This window comes from Pseudozyma flocculosa (genome assembly GCF_000417875.1).
Source record: "Pseudozyma flocculosa PF-1 unplaced genomic scaffold scaffold00011, whole genome shotgun sequence".
Classification (NCBI taxonomy): domain Eukaryota; kingdom Fungi; phylum Basidiomycota; class Ustilaginomycetes; order Ustilaginales; family Ustilaginaceae; genus Pseudozyma; species Pseudozyma flocculosa.
In genome coordinates, this window is record NW_006920879.1 from 825703 (window position 1) to 843015 (window position 17313).

General features: G+C 62.3%; 6 protein-coding genes across 6 annotated transcripts; 3 read left to right on the forward strand and 3 right to left on the reverse strand.

The window, feature by feature from the left end:
- Positions 1 to 5554: 5554 nt before the first annotated feature.
- PFL1_03741 (uncharacterized protein) lies at positions 5555 to 6560 on the forward strand (the record flags this gene model as incomplete). Its single annotated transcript, XM_007881260.1, has 5 exons — positions 5555 to 5637; positions 5751 to 5811; positions 5928 to 6150; positions 6262 to 6425; positions 6528 to 6560. The coding sequence occupies 5 exons, from the start codon at positions 5555 to 5557 to the stop codon at positions 6558 to 6560; spliced, it is 564 nt and encodes a 187-aa protein (XP_007879451.1).
- Positions 6561 to 6722: 162 nt separating this feature from the next.
- PFL1_03742 (uncharacterized protein) lies at positions 6723 to 7928 on the reverse strand (the record flags this gene model as incomplete). Its single annotated transcript, XM_007881261.1, has 1 exon — positions 6723 to 7928. The coding sequence occupies one exon, from the start codon at positions 7926 to 7928 to the stop codon at positions 6723 to 6725; it is 1206 nt and encodes a 401-aa protein (XP_007879452.1).
- A 547-nt stretch (positions 7929 to 8475) lies between these two features.
- PFL1_03743 (uncharacterized protein) lies at positions 8476 to 10356 on the forward strand (the record flags this gene model as incomplete). Its single annotated transcript, XM_007881262.1, has 4 exons — positions 8476 to 9764; positions 9857 to 9954; positions 10037 to 10136; positions 10254 to 10356. The coding sequence occupies 4 exons, from the start codon at positions 8476 to 8478 to the stop codon at positions 10354 to 10356; spliced, it is 1590 nt and encodes a 529-aa protein (XP_007879453.1).
- An 82-nt stretch (positions 10357 to 10438) lies between these two features.
- On the reverse strand, positions 10439 to 12607 carry PFL1_03744 (uncharacterized protein; the record flags this gene model as incomplete). Its single annotated transcript, XM_007881263.1, has 1 exon — positions 10439 to 12607. One exon carries the CDS (start codon positions 12605 to 12607, stop codon positions 10439 to 10441), a length of 2169 nt encoding a protein of 722 aa, XP_007879454.1.
- A 621-nt stretch (positions 12608 to 13228) lies between these two features.
- On the forward strand, positions 13229 to 14871 carry PFL1_03745 (uncharacterized protein; the record flags this gene model as incomplete). Its single annotated transcript, XM_007881264.1, has 6 exons — positions 13229 to 13285; positions 13391 to 13654; positions 13763 to 13887; positions 13993 to 14302; positions 14391 to 14759; positions 14863 to 14871. 6 exons carry the CDS (start codon positions 13229 to 13231, stop codon positions 14869 to 14871), a joined length of 1134 nt encoding a protein of 377 aa, XP_007879455.1.
- A 163-nt stretch (positions 14872 to 15034) lies between these two features.
- On the reverse strand, positions 15035 to 15781 carry PFL1_03746 (uncharacterized protein; the record flags this gene model as incomplete). The annotated part of the gene is made up of 4 exons (XM_007881265.1): positions 15035 to 15246; positions 15351 to 15424; positions 15518 to 15594; positions 15716 to 15781. 4 exons carry the CDS (start codon positions 15779 to 15781, stop codon positions 15035 to 15037), a joined length of 429 nt encoding a protein of 142 aa, XP_007879456.1.
- Positions 15782 to 17313: the final 1532 nt, after the last annotated feature.

The window sequence follows — 17313 nt, forward strand, 5'->3', positions numbered from 1 at the left end:
GGCGAAGATCGCCAAGGGGGGCACGTTTCGGCTCCACCCGATCGGCCGGCGCCTCTTTCGGCGACGCCGTCGTCGAGACCCTCTCGCAAGGCGGGGGGTTGGATGTTGTAAGAAGTGCGGGAAAAAAGACAAGCCATAGATCGACCTGGCCCTTGCCTCTGTGCAATCAACTTGCCGTACAGAACCGTATCGTACCGTACATACAGTACTCTATCTGTATCCTTCAACCTCGCCCCCTCAGTTGAGGCCTAGTCAGTCATGGTCTAAGTACCTGTACATACGGGACGTGCCTCGAGCTCTGAGAAAGTCGCCGGCCGCTGCCGTTTCCTGAGATTCCCATCTCCTGCGTGTTGCACAGTCCACCGTGCGTGCGCAGAAAACCAGCATTCGTTGAGGCCAGGAAGTATCGCGCAACACACATATGTACGTCTGTAGTCGCCCCTCCCTCTGCGCTCTGCGCTCGGCAAGGGGCTCGCCAGACGCAGCATGCCAGCGCTTGTGTATCTACTCGAGACGTTTGATGAGACCTTTCTGCCGCGTGAATCCAGCTCCTTGGACCACCCAAGAGGCAGGTCGGTTGGCCGTAGGTCTTGTACCCAGCCCCACGCTCGCCCTCTCTCAGACACGGAGACATCGCTGATCAGTCATGAAGCACCGGACGTGGGCCCTTAATCCCTGGAGCATGTCTGCCGCTTCGCCTCTCACGTTGGACAGCGGGCGCAGCTTGCTTTTTGAGCTCCAAAGATCCGCAACGCCACACGTACTGTACAATCGTCAAGCGGAGCATCTCGTCCCTGCCCAAGTACATACCGTACCCACCTTACCATACGGAACCTGCTTCGGCCGCCAAGGCATGCTTGGGCTTTTACATACAGTAGGCGGGTGCCCCATCGCACCTTTCGTCATACGGTACAGGTGAGTGGGCAGAGGCTGTTGACCGAGGCCCGGACAGGTGCAGAGTGCGTGTGCCCGAACGAGCAAGATGCTGGCGGAGTTGTGCTCAAGGCTTGGCTAGCCGACAGGCACCAGCCAACAGAGTCCACTGGCTGGGTCCACCTACGGCTTCTTGCGTGATCAGAACTTGGCGTACTGGTATGTAGCCGTTGCCGTATGCTGCAACGCACGGGTGAAAGCTGCTGCGCGAGTAGCCCCCCTTGCTCCTTGCTCCTCATCGGTTGGCTGCCGACGAGGCGACACGTCGTCGGTTGGGATCATGCCCTGGAATCACGAACGGGCCGGGCAGGGCACGCAGGTCGGCTGCCCATCACTTTGCGCATCACACAAATCCGTGCCGTCTTGATATCCGTCTGCCGGTTGTCTTCGTCTGCGCAAAGGAGGCTCGGACGCCGGGTCCGCCCGATATTTGCGATAGCTCGTCCGTTGGACAGACCGTCGTAGTTACGTAGGCACTCGACTCTCGACTCTCTGCGGCGAAGGCGACCTTTGCACGAGAGCTCAGCAGCGCTGCCTCCACATGTACCGATGGACGATGGAGGGCGTGGCAGGACGACAGCGCGCGGCAACGTATGTACCTACATGTCCGTCGTCTGGTGGCGGTTGGACGGGACATGGACCCTACAGCCCGGCAGCAACATCTGCACGAGGGGTCCATATTGACTCACGCTTGCAGGCTTCGATGACGACCTGCATCTGGACGACAAAGCAAGCAAGCAAGGGTCCTCGTCGTTCATCACCTCAGCAGGCATGGAGGTCGGACAGCCCAGAGTCCGGAGGGGCCTACCGTACCGTTGCCTGCCAGGTCCGACACTCCGCTGCAACCGCATGCCGGAAGCACCTCTGTCGCCGACACCCGTAGCTCGTGGACGTGCGGGGCAAGAGACGCACAGACCACATATTTCCTCGTTTGCCGTTCCGCGGGCTGGCCGCCCGGCCTTTGCTGCCTCGTGCCGCGCACCTACGGGTAGCGCAGCGCATGTGCTTTTCTTGATGACTGAGGAGCGCACCTGCTCCTTCCCCCTCTCCTCGGCCCCCCTTGCTTGAGGGCCGCCAGGGCCACTCTGCGGCACATGCGAAGCAAGCATGTCATCGCTACCGCTCGAAATGCGGGCGTTTTGGGCCTTTCCACAAACCGTAGATAGGGGCAGTGGACATGACATGACAGGACGGCAAAAGTCTGGCCTCTTCGTCGTCGTATGGGCGGACAGGAGCGGAAGAGGTACGTACGGCGGGTCGAGGCGAGGCCAGCGGGAAGGCAGACCGGTCAGGCCGGACGGGAGCGAAAGCCGTCTGAAGCGGGATAGGCCTGCCTGCCAGGCAGGCCAGTCGGGCTCGACACGTGAACGAGGAACGATCTTGCCCCTCGAGGCACCGATCTGTCACCTGCTGCCGTCGAAGAACGGAAAAAGGGTCGTCGTCCGACAGCGCGGCGCCTCCCGATCCGCAGAAGCGGACAGCTTACAGAGGACCGTACCGCCGACTGCACGCTTGCCTCAGACGTCGAAGTACTTCGATCCCTAGACGAGGCGCTTGTCGACGACAGCCGGCAGACACGGCGATCCCGTCCGTGGGTCCCGTCCTACGTACCCCAGGTACTGTAGGCTGCTGCAGCAGGAACGCATCTCGCCGCTAAGAAGCAAGCTACAGTAGTAGGACGTAGGGGGTTGGGCTTCGATGGGGCGCACGGTCAGGTCATCGACGTGGAGCTCGGCGCAGCGGACTGGCCTGAGCGCGGGCATGCCTGCTTGGATAAGCCAGCCCCTCTGGACCCTGCATCGCCCGTCGACCCGTCGCTCTTCCGCAACTCTGGGTGCTGGGTGCCATGCGCGTACATACGTTCACCGGCGTCGACCCGCTCGCTCCGTTTTCGACCTTTTTTCCTCGACGTTTTTCGCACCTTTTCCCCCAAGCAACGGCACGGACAAGTACCGGTAGCTATTCGTGGATCGTCCTTGCCATTTTACATAACCTCCTTCGGGGCAAGGGACCACACTGCTGTGACCGTCGCAGAGTCCCTTGCCGGCTTCGCCTTGCTCCTCGTCCACAGCTCAGCGCGAGCAGAGCTCTGCGCACCAAGCTCAAGATCGCAGGCCGGCGACTGCATCACGGCGATCCAGGAAATGGGGCTGCTTTCATATGTCCGTCGATGACAGACTGCGTCTATCGCACAGCTCTTCCTCTGGTCAGCTGCAGATTATGAGAGATGATGAGGAAGCTTGGTCCTGGCGAAGCCGGCGTGGGGGCGGGTGCGGATCGAGAAGCTCGTCTTTAGACTCGCGCTCGACAATGGATTCAGGGCGACACGTCGATTATGCGACGTCGCTCAAGCACACGCTCCGTAACGGCCCATACCGATACTACCAGGGGCTTCCAGGTGTTCAGTTATCAATTACTTCCCACGGGGCTCGAGTCGCCCTCTTGCCGTTCAGCAGCAAACATGTCAAAGTTCAGGAGCGGGTCTGCCCACAGTGAGTGGATTGAAAGGGACGTTCAAGACGCTGAAACGATCCCAAGACGCTGGCGAACGCGCCGCAGCCCAATGTTAAAAGGTTAAAAATGTGGCACATGGTTCGGCCATTACCCTTTCTCTCCGACGCTGACATCTCGTAGCGGCGGCTTGGAGCGATTACAGGACCGGTATCGGGAGACCGGCCCTCTCACACACAAGTTGTCCGACAACCCAGGTCGGAAGCCGGCTTCGCGACGCAGGGAGGCGCCTCGAGGAAAGCGATTCCGTCCTCCATGCTGGCCGCGACGAGCCCACTTCTGATCGCATATCGGCGACCACCTCTACAGGTGCTGTTAGAGGAGACAGAGATTTTGCTGGGGCGCCATCGGCTGCACATGCTCCGTGTATCATCCCCAAAAGAGTCAGGTCCGTCATTCGTGTCGAGGCAGCCTGCCTCGGACAGATAAGCGCCAGCACGCGAGCAATATTATGTTCTTTGCCGGACGAGGTAGCCCATATTGTTGTACGTGGACAGGATCTTGCCTTTTCGGGAGTGTTCTCGACATCCACGATCTCCTTGATCTCAACACGAGGTGCGCTCTTCTTGTTAGCCTTGTCCCCTCCTCCTCCTGACGGCGAGAACAGGAGGTCGGGCATTGCTCCATCCCTACTGCCAGGCGGACCGCACTCCATCCAAAAGCTTGGCGTGAGATGCTCTGCCGGATTCGCATGTGTTGGCTGCCGCGCGAGCCATCCCAGGGTCGGAGGCCGACATCTAGGAGGCCATGTCAATGAGGACACCACATCTGAACCTCGATCGGCTCCTGCCCATGCCGCTGTCTGCCTGTCCACGCTCTTGCCAGCCGACGAGTCCATCCAGGCCCGGGCGCAGCGCTCTGTGAAGGCAGAACGGTCATCTTCTTGACAGACCCGGTCGTGCGGCTACCGAGGGACCGGGACGGGCTTCGGGAAGGGCACGTCGAGGAAGAGAGAAAGGGTCGAGGGATTCCTGCCCAAACAAGATGCCAGGCACCGGAAATGAAACCTGGACTCGCCCCCGTGTTCCGTCTTTGCCCCCTTTTCCGTTCCGCTCCCATCGCTTGGTCCCCGTCTCGTAAGCCTACCTGTTGCATCTTTGTATCAACGCCGTGTTTGTCGAACGGCATGTGATGTAGGAGGTGTCGATTGTTCTATCGGACCTGCCCTGTCCGTCATGGAAGTGTGGGATGCCAGGACTCGCGTCCGAAAGGGAAGAACGAGAGCCCTTGAGACCCATAGCACGACGACGCCTTGCGCGCGCATCGACGGACCTGTATGGCGACATCGGAGATAGTTGCATTAAGTTTCGTCTCGACGAGATGAGAGAAGGCTCGAGGCAGAACAGAGCAGTAACGAACACGTATCGAGGATTGAGCGGCCGTGGTCGCTCGCACGGGGCCAAAATGACCAGCTCAGCCTTTCGCGCGATCCCATGTATCCAGCTACCCACGCCAAAGCTTTGTTTGTTGGGGCGTAGCTTTGTTTGTTCCTCGATCGACAGGGGTTTAACGCCTCTTTGCCTCGCCCAGGGGCTATCAGTGCGCCACCACCTCCTGTGACGGCCGACTCCACCCCATCCAGACCCATCGTGGCGCAAGGCGAGGTGTCAGTGTACCAACAGATTGGTACGCACCAGACCTTGTTGCTCGTTCCGATGTTCCGGTACAGTTTCATACGTCAAGGAGGCGCCGGTCCGCCCGGTGCGTCGAGCGTGCCATTGAGACCCGCCACGGATCCAGTCTCTACCAAGATTCCATAGCACAAAGAAGGGATCGAAGGATAAATAGAGCTCGATGCTCACCGGGCCGTCCCGTCGACGTTGGACGCGGCCGCTATCCTGCACGGCCGTGTCGCCATCCAGACGACATCGAGGGCCTCTGCAGACGCCCAACTATCTCGTGCGAGAAAATGAAGGCGCGAGTGGCGTGGCCTTCAGTGATGTGCTAGGCTGGCTCGTGCAGCGAAGAAAGTGCGGTGGGGGGACAGGTCAAGGGGCCAGCAGCCGAGCTCTCCACTCGGCAAGGCCCCCCCGCATCTTCAACCCACCGCCATCATCTTCCCGTCCACTCTGCTCTGTACTCGTATCGCAACGCAGACACACTCACAAGCATGTCGGCATCTACAACTACGGTCACACGGCCGCTCTCGGCATACAGCCTCAACTATCCTGGCGCTTTTACGTCGTCCTCAAAGTGAGCTTCCAGCCGGCGCATTGCTTCGACTCGGTCCGCCAACTACTGGTTTTCCGGCGTCGCTGGTGCTGTCGAGCTCACCCTCTCGTCCCTGCCTTTCCGAGAACCTCCAGATCCAAGGCGGTCGAAGCCGCTGATCCGCCTGGCTTCATCGATCCTGATGCGGTGCAGAAGGTGCGTACCCCTCTGCACGCATCGACCGGTTTAGCAGAAACACAGCCGCCGCTGTTTGACTCACATCCTCGACTGCTTCCGCACTCCTTTTCTGTCCGACTCTTTGCATCCCACAGCGTCAGAGCAAGGCCAAGGCAAGCGACGCAGTGGCGGACCGGGCGGACCCCTCGGCGCTCAAGATGGCCAAGGCGTGGGAGCTGGCCTACTCGCCCGCTAAGTCCCTGCCGATGAACGCCATCATGCTCTACATGAGCGGAGGCGGCGTTCAGATCTTTAGCATGATGGCCGTCGGGATGCTCATCACCGGTCCCATCAAGGGCGTCAGCGGCATGAACACTGGTTCGTACCGTCTCTCCTCACCCTCCAGTCCCCTGATTCTGATGCTGGCATGGCTGGCTCACAGCGCTGACACCAACCCTGTCTGCACTGGCCCCCCTTGCACGGCCGCAGCGTTTGCAAGGTACGCCTCGCCAAGCCACTCGCTGCTGCTGCCCAAGGCCGTCTTCATCCTCTGCCAGCTGGCGGCCGTCGCCTTGGGACTGTACAAGTGCTGGAGCATGGGTCTCCTCCCAACAGAGAGCAGCGACTGGCTCGCATGGAGGGAGCCAAGAGAAGTGAGTCCAACGTCTGGATGGAGACACCTGCTCGAGGGCTGCAGAGCCTTGACACTGACCTGACCATCGCCCTCCGGTCTCTACCCCTCTCCGCGATCGCAGCCCCTGGAGTTCACCCCGATTCGACCCTGGTAGATGCCTGGACACCACGGCAACGACACGGGGCGCAGGCAGGATTTCTACGCTTCCTTGGGAGATATGGTAATGATGATGATACAGCAGAGTCGAGAAACGTTTCCTGGAAGGACATGCAGGCGATTCCGGGGGACTAAGAGTTGGCGAAATCAGCAGGAGCGCTCAGAAGCCCCGGACAGTTAGGGCGTCCTTGACGGCCTCGAAGACGATGAACATGACGGCGTTGACCGGCAACGCCCTTAGCACGGTGGGGCCGACCCCAGCGAAGAAGGCGCGCACGCCCCCATCCTTGTAGGTCTCGGCGGCAGTGCGGCAGAAGAGGGAGCGAGTCCAGAGGGGGCTGTGGGCGCCGCTCTGCGACTGGGCGAGGCGAGCCTTTTGATCGTCGAAGCGGGTGGTGGCCTGGACCTTTGTCTTGATGACGTCGGCCCAAAAGGTCGAGAGCCAGGCGAGCACGCCGGCGATGCCGCCAGAGACGGCCAGCTCGACGTTGGAGAGCGGCCTTAACCGGCCGTCGCTGAGGGGTCCGTCGGTGCCGCGGCTGCCGAGGTAGCGGTTCATGAGCTCGTAGCTCCAAAAGTAGGGTCCGTAGCCCAGGTCACGCACGGCGGTGCAGCCCCAGCCTCGGAAGAGGCCACGAAAGACGCCCTCGGTCCTGACGATGTTGACCAGGGTGCGGTAAGTCGAGGGTCGCGCCGACGAAGCGGCAGAGGAACGCGTGGACAGGTCCATCTGCTCACGAATCTTGATGAGATCGATGGGCGCGGTGATGAGCGAGGATCCGAGTCCGGACACCATGCCGGCGACCATGATCTGCGTCAGGCTGGGCTCGAACGATGCGCCGCCGAGCAGGCCCGGGCCCGATGACTGCGGTGCGAAGAGGCCGTGCTGCTGCTGGAAGCGGAGGGCGAGTCCGTAGAGGCCGAATATGGAGGCGTTCATGACGGCGACGCCGAGCATGGGCGAGGTGACGCCCTTGTAGAGGCCGAGGAGCTTCTCCTCCTTGACAATGACGCGGAAGGCATGGGTGGCGGATCGGTAGATGGGTATGGTGCCGTCCGGTCTGCGCAGAGGTGCCGTGATGATGGCGGCATGGTGCGTGGAGCGCGACGAGGATGCTGCCGCGGCTGCGGCGGACGACGACGTCGTCGGTTGTGGTGCGAGGAGGGGACGGGACTCGGGGCGAAGGTTGGACGGCGGCGGAGACGATGCGGGGGTGCTCGAGTGGGGAAGCGAGTGTGGTTGCGTCTGTAGGCGTGTCTTTACGGTGTCAAAGGGATGGCCGGCCAAGAGGCTGGCGACGCCGGCGGCGGTTCCGGCGACAAAGTCTACCAGCGCCGAGGGAGTGGGCGCGCCATCCGTGGCCATGAGTGCCACGCACGGGCGTCAGAGTGAGGAGGCAAGGGAGGCGTAGGACAAGGAACAAAGAAGGTTGCTGCGAGCCGGTCCAGTCCGTGCTGCTGGGTTGAATGGTGGTGGAAGATTGTGGGAGGATGCATAAAGGTCGGTCGGAGGACGGCCAGAAGAAAGAAGCCGTCGTCGGCCAAGCCAACCAAGGCGGATGCGAGCATGGCAGGCCGGGCCGTCCTCCCGCCGCACTCGTACCGAGCCCCGATGGACTGTCGCCCGATGGATGTGACCCGCCACGTTTTTTTGGCGGGCCCCCACGCCCAAGCAGGTCAAGGTCCAGGCTAGGTAGGGCCCTCCACTGCGTCCACGCTGAGGCGAGGCGTCGAGGCGCGCACGAGCCAGCCTGGACCCACCCTCGGCCCTTTGCTTGGCGGCTCAATTCCGCACTTTGGGCCTTCGCAACGACCTGCGCTCTCCTCACCAGCTTCCTTGCTGGCATCGCATTCGCTCCCCTCTCGCTCCCTTATATACACGAGTGCCTCCCACCGCTTCAGCCACAGCCATCATGACAGCGACCGCCACCGCAAACGCACACGACGACGACTACCTCCCCACTTCAGAGCAGCAGAGCCACGCCGATTCCCTCTCCCTCCTCGACCAGCACGCCAACCGCGTCGATTTTGGCCAGCTCCGTCGACAGGCGCAAGCCGACGGCCAAGCCTTTGTCCTCGTCTTCACGCGTCACTTCCACTGTGGAATGTGCATGCAGTACATCCGCGCCCTCGCCGGCTCCACCATCCTTCGGGACCTCGGCCGCGTAAAGGTAGCCATCGTCGGTCCCGGCCAGTGGCAGGGCGTCAAGCGCTACATCGAACAGTGCGGCAGCCCGCCCTTTGACTTCTACGCCGACCCAGAGGTGAAGCTGTACAAGGCCCTCGGCGTCACCACCAGGAACCTCGACCTCGGCGACCCAAACAAGGGCGAGGTCCCCTCCCACCACACTTTCGGCACTCTGGGCACCACCCTCAAGAGCGTCGCAGAGACCTTTACCTCGGGCTCTCTCGCGATAAAGGGCGGCGACATCAAGCAGCTCGGTGGAGAGATCGTCTGGAGCAACGGGGGAGAACCCGTCTTTGCCCACAGGATGAAGCACACCCGCGACCACTCGGAGGTATCGCAAGTCGAAAGGGCGGTTCAGAGCGGTGGCAGCACCGCCGCAGCTAACCCTGCTGCCCCTACGGCCGCCGCTGCCGCTGCCGCTGCCACGGTCACAGCGGCTACTACCGCCTCTGGCACCGGGTCCGGGCCCGGCCAACAAACGTGCCAAGCCTCTGCGCCTCCAACCAACGCTTCTAGCCCCTACGGCGTCGCGGGATCCAACCTGCTTCCGGGCAAGATTGTCGCCATCACTGGTGCATCCCGGGGTATCGGTAGGGCGTGCGCGCTCGCCTGCGCCGCCCACGGCGCAAAGGGGATGGTGATCCATTACCTCGGCGATGCTGCGACGACATCCGAGGCGCAGTCGCTCCAGGTCGAGCTCGAAAAGCTGGGCTGCCAGTCTCGCCTCGTGGCCGGCGACATCTCGCAGCCCGAAGTCGGCCAGGAGATTGCCCGCGTCGCGCAGCAAGATTTCGGCAGGCTCGACGTCTTTGTCTCCAACGCCGGCATCTGCCCGTTCATGGGCTTTCTCGAGATGGAGCATGATACCTGGAAGCGGGTGCAGGACGTCAACCTCAACGGCGCCTTTTACGCCGTCCAGGCGGCGGCGAGGGTCATGGAGGAGCAGGTGCCGCAAGGCGGGAGCATCGTCGCCGTCAGCTCCATCTCGGCGCTCGTGGGCGGCGGCATGCAGAGGTGAGTCGCAAGGCGGGCCATCGAGTCCACCGTGCTTGTCGAGGTGCGCCCACACTGACCCGATGCCTATGTCAATCCGTCCCGCTCCGCAGCCACTATACCCCGACCAAGGCCGGCATCAAGTCGATGATGGAGAGCGCGAGCATCAGCCTCGGGCCCAAGAACATCCGATGCAACTGTGTGCTGCCAGGTGAGCAGCTCCCGATTCCCTGCAGACTTGCACCCACGGAGCACACCACGCTGATCGCGAAGCCTGCTGCACCGCGTTCCAGGCACCATCGAGACGGCCATCAACGAGGACGACCTTTCCGACGTGGCCAAGCGCGACTACATGATCTCGCGGTCGCCCTTGCGCCGCCTCGGCAAGCCAGAGTGAGTATCCCGTGCCGCGGCTCATCCACGCCGAGTAGAGGATGCATCCATACTGACGATGCAGCATCCACCATCTAACATCCCCACGTCGACCGGCCGACGATGACCACGTCTCAGCGACATTGCTGGCCCCGTCGTCTTCCTTGCTTCGGACCTGTCCAAGTTCATGACTGGCTCCTCTGTCCTCGCCGACGGAGGATGCTTTGTCAACCTGCAGTAGCCCGGCGGTCGACAGCCTTGGCAAGGTGTCTGACATTGAAGGGCTGATCCGGCCCATGTTGCGGGTATCTACACGTCGGCGTCTACCAATCCGACCACTCGGGTTCGACGTGCTGCCACCCGTAATGGTTGATGAGCTGCGGCGTTGTCCCACTTCCTTGGCGCTTCGTGGTCCAGTACTCTACCCTCTCCGCCAGGCTGGCGGCCTGGCCCTGAGAGCGAGGTCCGAGTGGGGACTCGGAAAAGTGTCGCAGCTCACCGAGCCTCTTCTGACCCGATTCGATACGATCCACGTGCGACGCCCCAGACGGCTGGCTGGAAGAGGCGGAGAGCTGTGGCTCATCGCCAAAGTACTTGACTTCGATCCCGTCCAGTCGGCGTGAGGACGTAGGTCGGACAAGCGGCTTCCAGTCCCGCAGAGGCTTCGATGGCGATGACCGGGCAAATTCGGACCAGTAGGCCATGACGTCGAGAGACAGACGGCGTTCCGCATCCGTCATCCCCTTCGTCTTCTCCTCACCCTCAGCGGTAGCGGCGGCGTCGGAACGTGGCGTATCCGGGTCGACGCCGTACTCGTCGGCCGTTCCGACCCACGTGTGCGGCTCGACGCCCGTAAAGCCGAAGACGAAGCCGATCTCGACGGTATGGAAGGATCCCATCTCGCTCGCCATTTCTGGGATGTTGGAGATCGTCTCGAGCCACTGGAACGAAGGTCGGTAGGCCATCGCATAGACGTAGATCGGCGGCGAGGACGTCTTCGTGCCCGGCTCGGCCGCATGCTGGGCCTGCTTGTCGATGTAGGACAGGATCGGGCCATGGAAGAGGGCGTCGCCTGTGTACGTGGCGCAGGCGACGTAAGCGCGACGATTGAGCTCGTGTCGCTCCTTTTTCGAGAGCGCGGTGGACGCGGCGCCGCTTGCGATGATGTCGGGGACCGAGTAGAGGGCGCCGATCTCCTGCTGGAGCAGGCTGGAAAACGTGGACATGTGCGTTGCCAGCGACGAGGGTGTCGCTACGAGCATGTTGAACATCGACCCTTCATCGGCCGTGTAGCCGATGATGATGCCGTGGCGACCGTTGCGAAGGTCCTCGCCGCTGGGGAGGACAGACGAGGCCCGTGTCAGCAGATCCCGAGCCACCATGGCGCCGTCCCATACGGGGCCCCACATGTCGCCTGTAGCGAAGCGGTGTCGCTGCGGATCAAAGTCCTCGCGCTTCTCGGGCACGCTTTGCTGCGGCTCGGGCCGGGGCGTGTACTCGCTGCGCGGCCTCCTTCCCGGAAGCGACTGCAGCGCCGACAAGATTGCATCCGCCGGGACCTGCGTGCGGAGGTATTCGAGCCGCTCCCTGTCGCCCGACACCGAGTCAGGGATGAGCTTGGAGGCGATGTGGTCGTAGTTGGCCTGTGCCGCCTGTGCAGTGGCGGGGGGCACCGTCGCAGCCACGCCGCTCTGAAGGATGGCCTTCTGAAAGAGGTTGCGCGGCACGGCGGGCGAGAGGAGCAGATAGTGTATGGCGATCGAGCCTGCAGATTCTCCAAAGATGGTGACATTGTCGCTATCGCCGCCAAAGTGTCGGATGGAATGCTGGACCCAGAGCAGGCCGGCGACGAGATCCCAGAGTCCCCAGTTGCCGGCGGTCCTCTCGACAGTCGCCTTGGCCGCTGCGTCGATGTCGGTCCAGGGGTTGGAAGAGGATAGCGCCGATCGGGATACGAGCGGGTGGTTACCCAAGGAGTCGTCTGCCATGGCCTTGCAGCCGAGGAAGCCGAGCGGTCCGACGCGGTAGGGCAAGGAGACGACGACGCAGCCCGATTCGAGTGCGAGCCTTGCTGGGTCGTACATGGGCCTCGAAGTGTTGCCGACGACGAAGGCCCCGCCGTAGACCCAGACCATGACCGGTCGTTCGGAACCCTTCCCGTCGTCGGGGACCCACACGTTGAGGTAGAAGCAGTCCTCGTCGCGCTTGATGGCGTGCTTGGCTCCGCGACGGCCAAGCATCATGCCTTCCATTGCGGGGAAGCTCTGCACGGGGTCGGCGGGGAACTGGCTCTTACGTACGCCTGTCCATTGTGGCAGTGGGCCCTGCGGTACGCGCCATCGTCGCGTTCCGGTGGGAGGCTGGGCAAAGGGGATGCCGTGGTAGGCTAGCACGCTGCCGCCTCGGCGACCGGGCAAGAGGGGACCGAGGTCGAGGCGGCGCGGCCTGACGATGCCCTGGTCCGGCAGCTCGACGTTGACATGACTTGCCATGTCGATCGATGTGCACAGGGGATCGAGTACGGTGCGGAGATGGTGGTGGTGGACGAGAGAAGGCGGACCACAGCGACGAGGCAAGGCTGGCCAGGCCATGTTTGGCAGAATCAAGCTAATGAAGACCAACACCTGCCTTCGGCAACCTTGGAAAGCCGGAGTGGCCGGTGGGGCTGCGTGGCAGGTCAGGTCAGGTCAGGTCAGGCCTGGCCTGCCTGGCCACAGTGGCCCGCGAGGCCAGGCCAGGAGAGAGTGTGTCGCGCACGGTGCACGCGGCCAACGCGAGCAGGCAATTGACTCGCCCGAGAAGGCTGCCAAGAAAGTGTCACTTTCCACCGCAACCGCGAAAGAGGGGCCGGCCGCGGGCCGCCAGCCGCTGGGCAACACGCACGCACCCTCCGACGCCCAGCCAACACCCAACACCACAATCCTTGCTCGCTCGTGCCACCTCGAATCCTAGACGCACTCTATCCTGACATCCTCTCACTACAGCATCGGCATCGTCGCACTCGCCCCCATTCACTTGACGTGGACAAGGACCGGTACGAACCTGGGCGCCGAGCTGCCCATCATCCGCCAGCAGCTTGCACATCGGCCTGGCTACCTCGACCAGCCAGCACGATGCCGAGCAACGAGTTCGACGACGTACTCACCAACCAGCCCGTCGTCATCGACAATGTCAGTGCTCGCCGTCCCTTCTCTCTCCTCTCCTTCAAAGCTTGATGGCCGGCCCTTGCTGACCCATGGCTCGCCTCTTTGACCTTTCCTCTCACCCATCTCCAGGGCTCGGGGACGATAAAGGCCGGCTTTGCGGGGCAGGACACGCCCAAGTCCTTCTTCCCCAGCTTCGTCGGCCGGCCAAAGCACCAGCGCGTCATGGCTGGAGCTATCGAAGGCGACATCTTCATCGGCAGGAAGGCACAGGAGCTGCGCGGCCTGCTCAAGATCCGTTACCCAATGGAGCACGGCATCGTGACAAACTGGGAAGACATGGAGAGGATTTGGAACCACGTCTACAGCGACGAGCTGCAGACCTTGAGCGAAGAGGTGAGCCAGGAGATGAGCAGAGACGGGACCTCTTCCGCCATGCTAAAGTGAATCGCCGGACGACTCGCCGGACTGACGCACATTTGCCCGGGTTCACGCACCGCTCAGCACCCCGTGCTGCTCACAGAGGCTCCATTGAACCCAAGGGAGAACAGGGACATCGCAGCGCAAATCTTCTTTGAGACGTTCAATGTGCCAGCTCTCTTCACGAGCATCCAGGCCGTACTCAGTCTGTGAGTGGGACCGAGCCAACCCCGGCCAGCCATGGGGAACACTCCCACCTTCGCTATGATGGGCGACGACTCTGACTCATGCTTGCGCCCGCTTCCCTATCGCAGCTACTCGTCGGGTCGGACGACGGGCATCGTACTGGACTCAGGAGATGGTGTCACGCATGCTGTGCCAGTGTACGAGGGCTTCTCGATGCCCAACGCCATCCAGAGAATAGACGTGGCGGGCCGCGACGTGACCGAGGCGCTGCAGACGCAACTACGAAAGTCGGGCTATCTCCTCCAGACGTCGGGCGAAAAGGAGATCGTGCGCATGATCAAGGAAAAGTGCTGCTACGTCGCCGCTCACCCGGCGAGGGAGGAAAAGGACCTCAAGGAGTACGACGAGTTCAAGCTGCCGGACGGCAATGTCGTCAAGGTGAGTTGCAGCGTCCTCATCGTCATCCGTGCCGCGAAACGAGCTGGCGCTGACGCTTCGCCACCCTCTTGCCAACGCCCACTTGCAGCTCGGCGCGGAACGCTTCCGGGCGCCCGAGATCCTCTTCAATCCCGAGTTGGTGGGCTACGAGTACCCAGGAGTGCACCAGGTAATCACGGACGCCATCAACCGGGTCGATCTGGACCTCCGCCGCGACCTGTACGCCAACGTGGTACTGAGCGGCGGCACGACGCTGACGAAGGGCTTCGGCGACCGCTTGCTGGTCGAGGTCAAGAAGCTCTCGGTGGGCCAGATGAAGGTCAAGATCTTTGCGCCGCCCGAGCGCAAGTACTCGACCTGGATTGGCGGGTCGATTCTCGCCAGCCTGAGCACGTTCAAGAAGATGTGGGTCTCGGCCGAGGAGTACAACGAAGACCCGGACTGCATCCACAAAAAGGTGAGGAATCGCGCGTGCGTGGAGGGTGGCAGCGTGGCGTCGGAGCGTCCTGCATGAGGAACTGACACGGCGCGATGATCTTGCGCCCTTCGCCGCCGCTCAGACCTTCTGATACCTGCCTGCCACGTCCGCTTCTGGCAAGACCTCAACACCCTCCACCGCAAGATCTGCTTCGGGCACCGACCCATGTACACTACCAACTCCGCCCGCGCTTGCCATCACAGACAGCATATCATCGACGGCGTCGCCGTCTCTGCACCAGAGTCGTTGCCCGGTCAGCTCGACTCGTTGACTGCACCTTCGGCCTCGTCGTCCTCGCCCTTGGACTTGTCCTTGACGGCCTTGGACGTGGCCGGCTTGGACTTTGAAGGCCTGGCTCGCTTCTTGCCCGCCAGGCTGGTTGCGCCGGACGAAGAGGTGCCGGCAGGAACGGCAGGACTGGAAGTGCCAGGGAACTTTTGGGCGGCTGCTGCAAGGATATCCTTGACTGTTTATCGGGGACATGGACAGAGGCAGGCAGGAGGCAGCACTCAGTTGGCTGTTACACTCTGTCTCGTGCTCTTCAAGGAGCTGGCCAACGGCAAGACTGACCACGTTTGGCGACGCTCGACGGATTTCGTCCTAGCTGCTTTGACAAGTAGGTTTTGTCCACGCACGATTGCAGGCTGAAGCGAGGGGTGCGATGAGAGGATGGCTCGTCAATCGAGTGCATCGGGGACGATAATATACCTACGCAGTGCAGGCACAGGCATGCTCACTGGTCGTAGATGAACTGGTTCTCATCCACCGTCCAGTCGCGAGCCACTCTGCCAAAGATCATCCTGGTGCCGACTCCCTGTGGACGGCATGCAGAGAGATCAGTCCGCATCCTGCCCGTCAGTACCTGCTCGAGCAGAGAGCCAAGCACCACAGGCGCCGTGACGAGGCGCGGCGTGCAGCCAGACGATGACACTCACACTTGCTTCGGCATCGTCGACCCCGTCCACCTTGGCCTTTTTCTTGGGATGAGTGGCGCCTGGCATTGTTGCGTCGTCCTGACTAGGTGCGATGGTGGTGGTGCCTCGTTGTGTCGGATCAAGAGAGCGGTGGAGTCGAGAAGAGCAGCCTTGCGGGAATGGTGCGCGGCTCGGAGCAGCCGCACGCCCGCACGCCGCCCGTCGCAGCGTGGGCAAATGAAGGCGCACCGCCCGCGTTCCGCCAGAATCGACCTGAACGAGACGGCGGTTCGGGCCGCAGCCGAGAGCTTTCCGCACCGCGCGCCAGAGACAAGGCGGATAGACGGATTTCGACACAGGTGAAAAGGCCTTCCGCTCAGCCTCTTGGTGTCACTCGGCGTCGTTGGACGAGACTGGTGGTCCGCTCCGTCGACGGGCGAAGTGCGGACGGAGGCTGGTCGTCCCTATCGTGCGAAAGAAGTCGGACAGAATCCAGGGTCCTCGCCAGGGCCAGCCCCGTTCCTGATCTGCGGCGAGGGTTTCGCTTGCTTCCCTGCAAGCTGCTGATGATTCGCTGGCCAATCGGCGGTCGGTGTTGGTCTCACCGAGGATCTGCCAAGTGGCCTTCTTGCCTGGCGCGCGTGTGCAACACGCACGCAGAACGTCGTTTTTCATGTTGTCAGCTTTTCCGGCCTCTGTCCGTCTTTCGCTCCCAGCAACAGCCGATCGAGAGAGCGCGGGTGGGCGCAGCTCCGCATACGGGCCGGGCTCGGACGGCCTAGCCTCTCTGCCTGGCCAGTCCGCGCCGCCTCCCACCGCCGTCGGCCGTCGCCGTTGCCGGCCCAGACGCTACGTTTGCGTTGCCTCCGCTGCATCCACGAGGGAGGGCCCCCCTTTTGAAAGTACGTACGTGTCCTCGGCCGTCGTTGGAGGGGCCGCTGCACCTTGATCGGCGGACAACGGCCCGTATGTACTTACGACTCCATGATCGACTCTATCAATCTCTGTTTCCATGGCGACCGAGAGCTCGTCTTAATTGATCTGCTCTCGGACTTTGCGTCGGAGACCTGCCAGTCTTGAGTAGAGGTTGCCGCGGGGGTGGCTGCTGTTGCGCAGGAACCTGCCTGTACTCGTTTCGCACGCCGGTTTTGGGGTCCACCGCCACAGGGATGGCAAACCTACGTGCGGCGTTCTACCGTCATGCAGCCGGAAGGCTTTGGCTCGCTGTGCTTGGCCTGCTCGCTCGCTCAATCGCTCGTTCGTTCGCTCTTTGTGCGCGGCCCCGGGGGTTAGGCTAGGCAGGGTCGAGGCTGCGCACGGTGAAACGGAGCCAGGGGGCGGGGGACCTTCGGAAAATCATATAAACCTCTTTGTCGGCCGTCGTCGCGCCGTCCCTTTCATCACCAACCTCATTCCCTCCGTCCACCCCTCCCCTCTCCGTCTCTTTCTTCGTCGTTGTCGGCTCCCTTCTTCTCCTTCATCGCACCTACCACAGCAAAGCAGGACTTTGTCTTTCTCCCCTAGCTCCGCCGCACACGTACACGACCAGCACAGCCAACCCCTTCCTCTTTCGGCCTGCCCCGCTCCTCTTTCCACCGCCCCTGTCCTCTCTCTCTCCC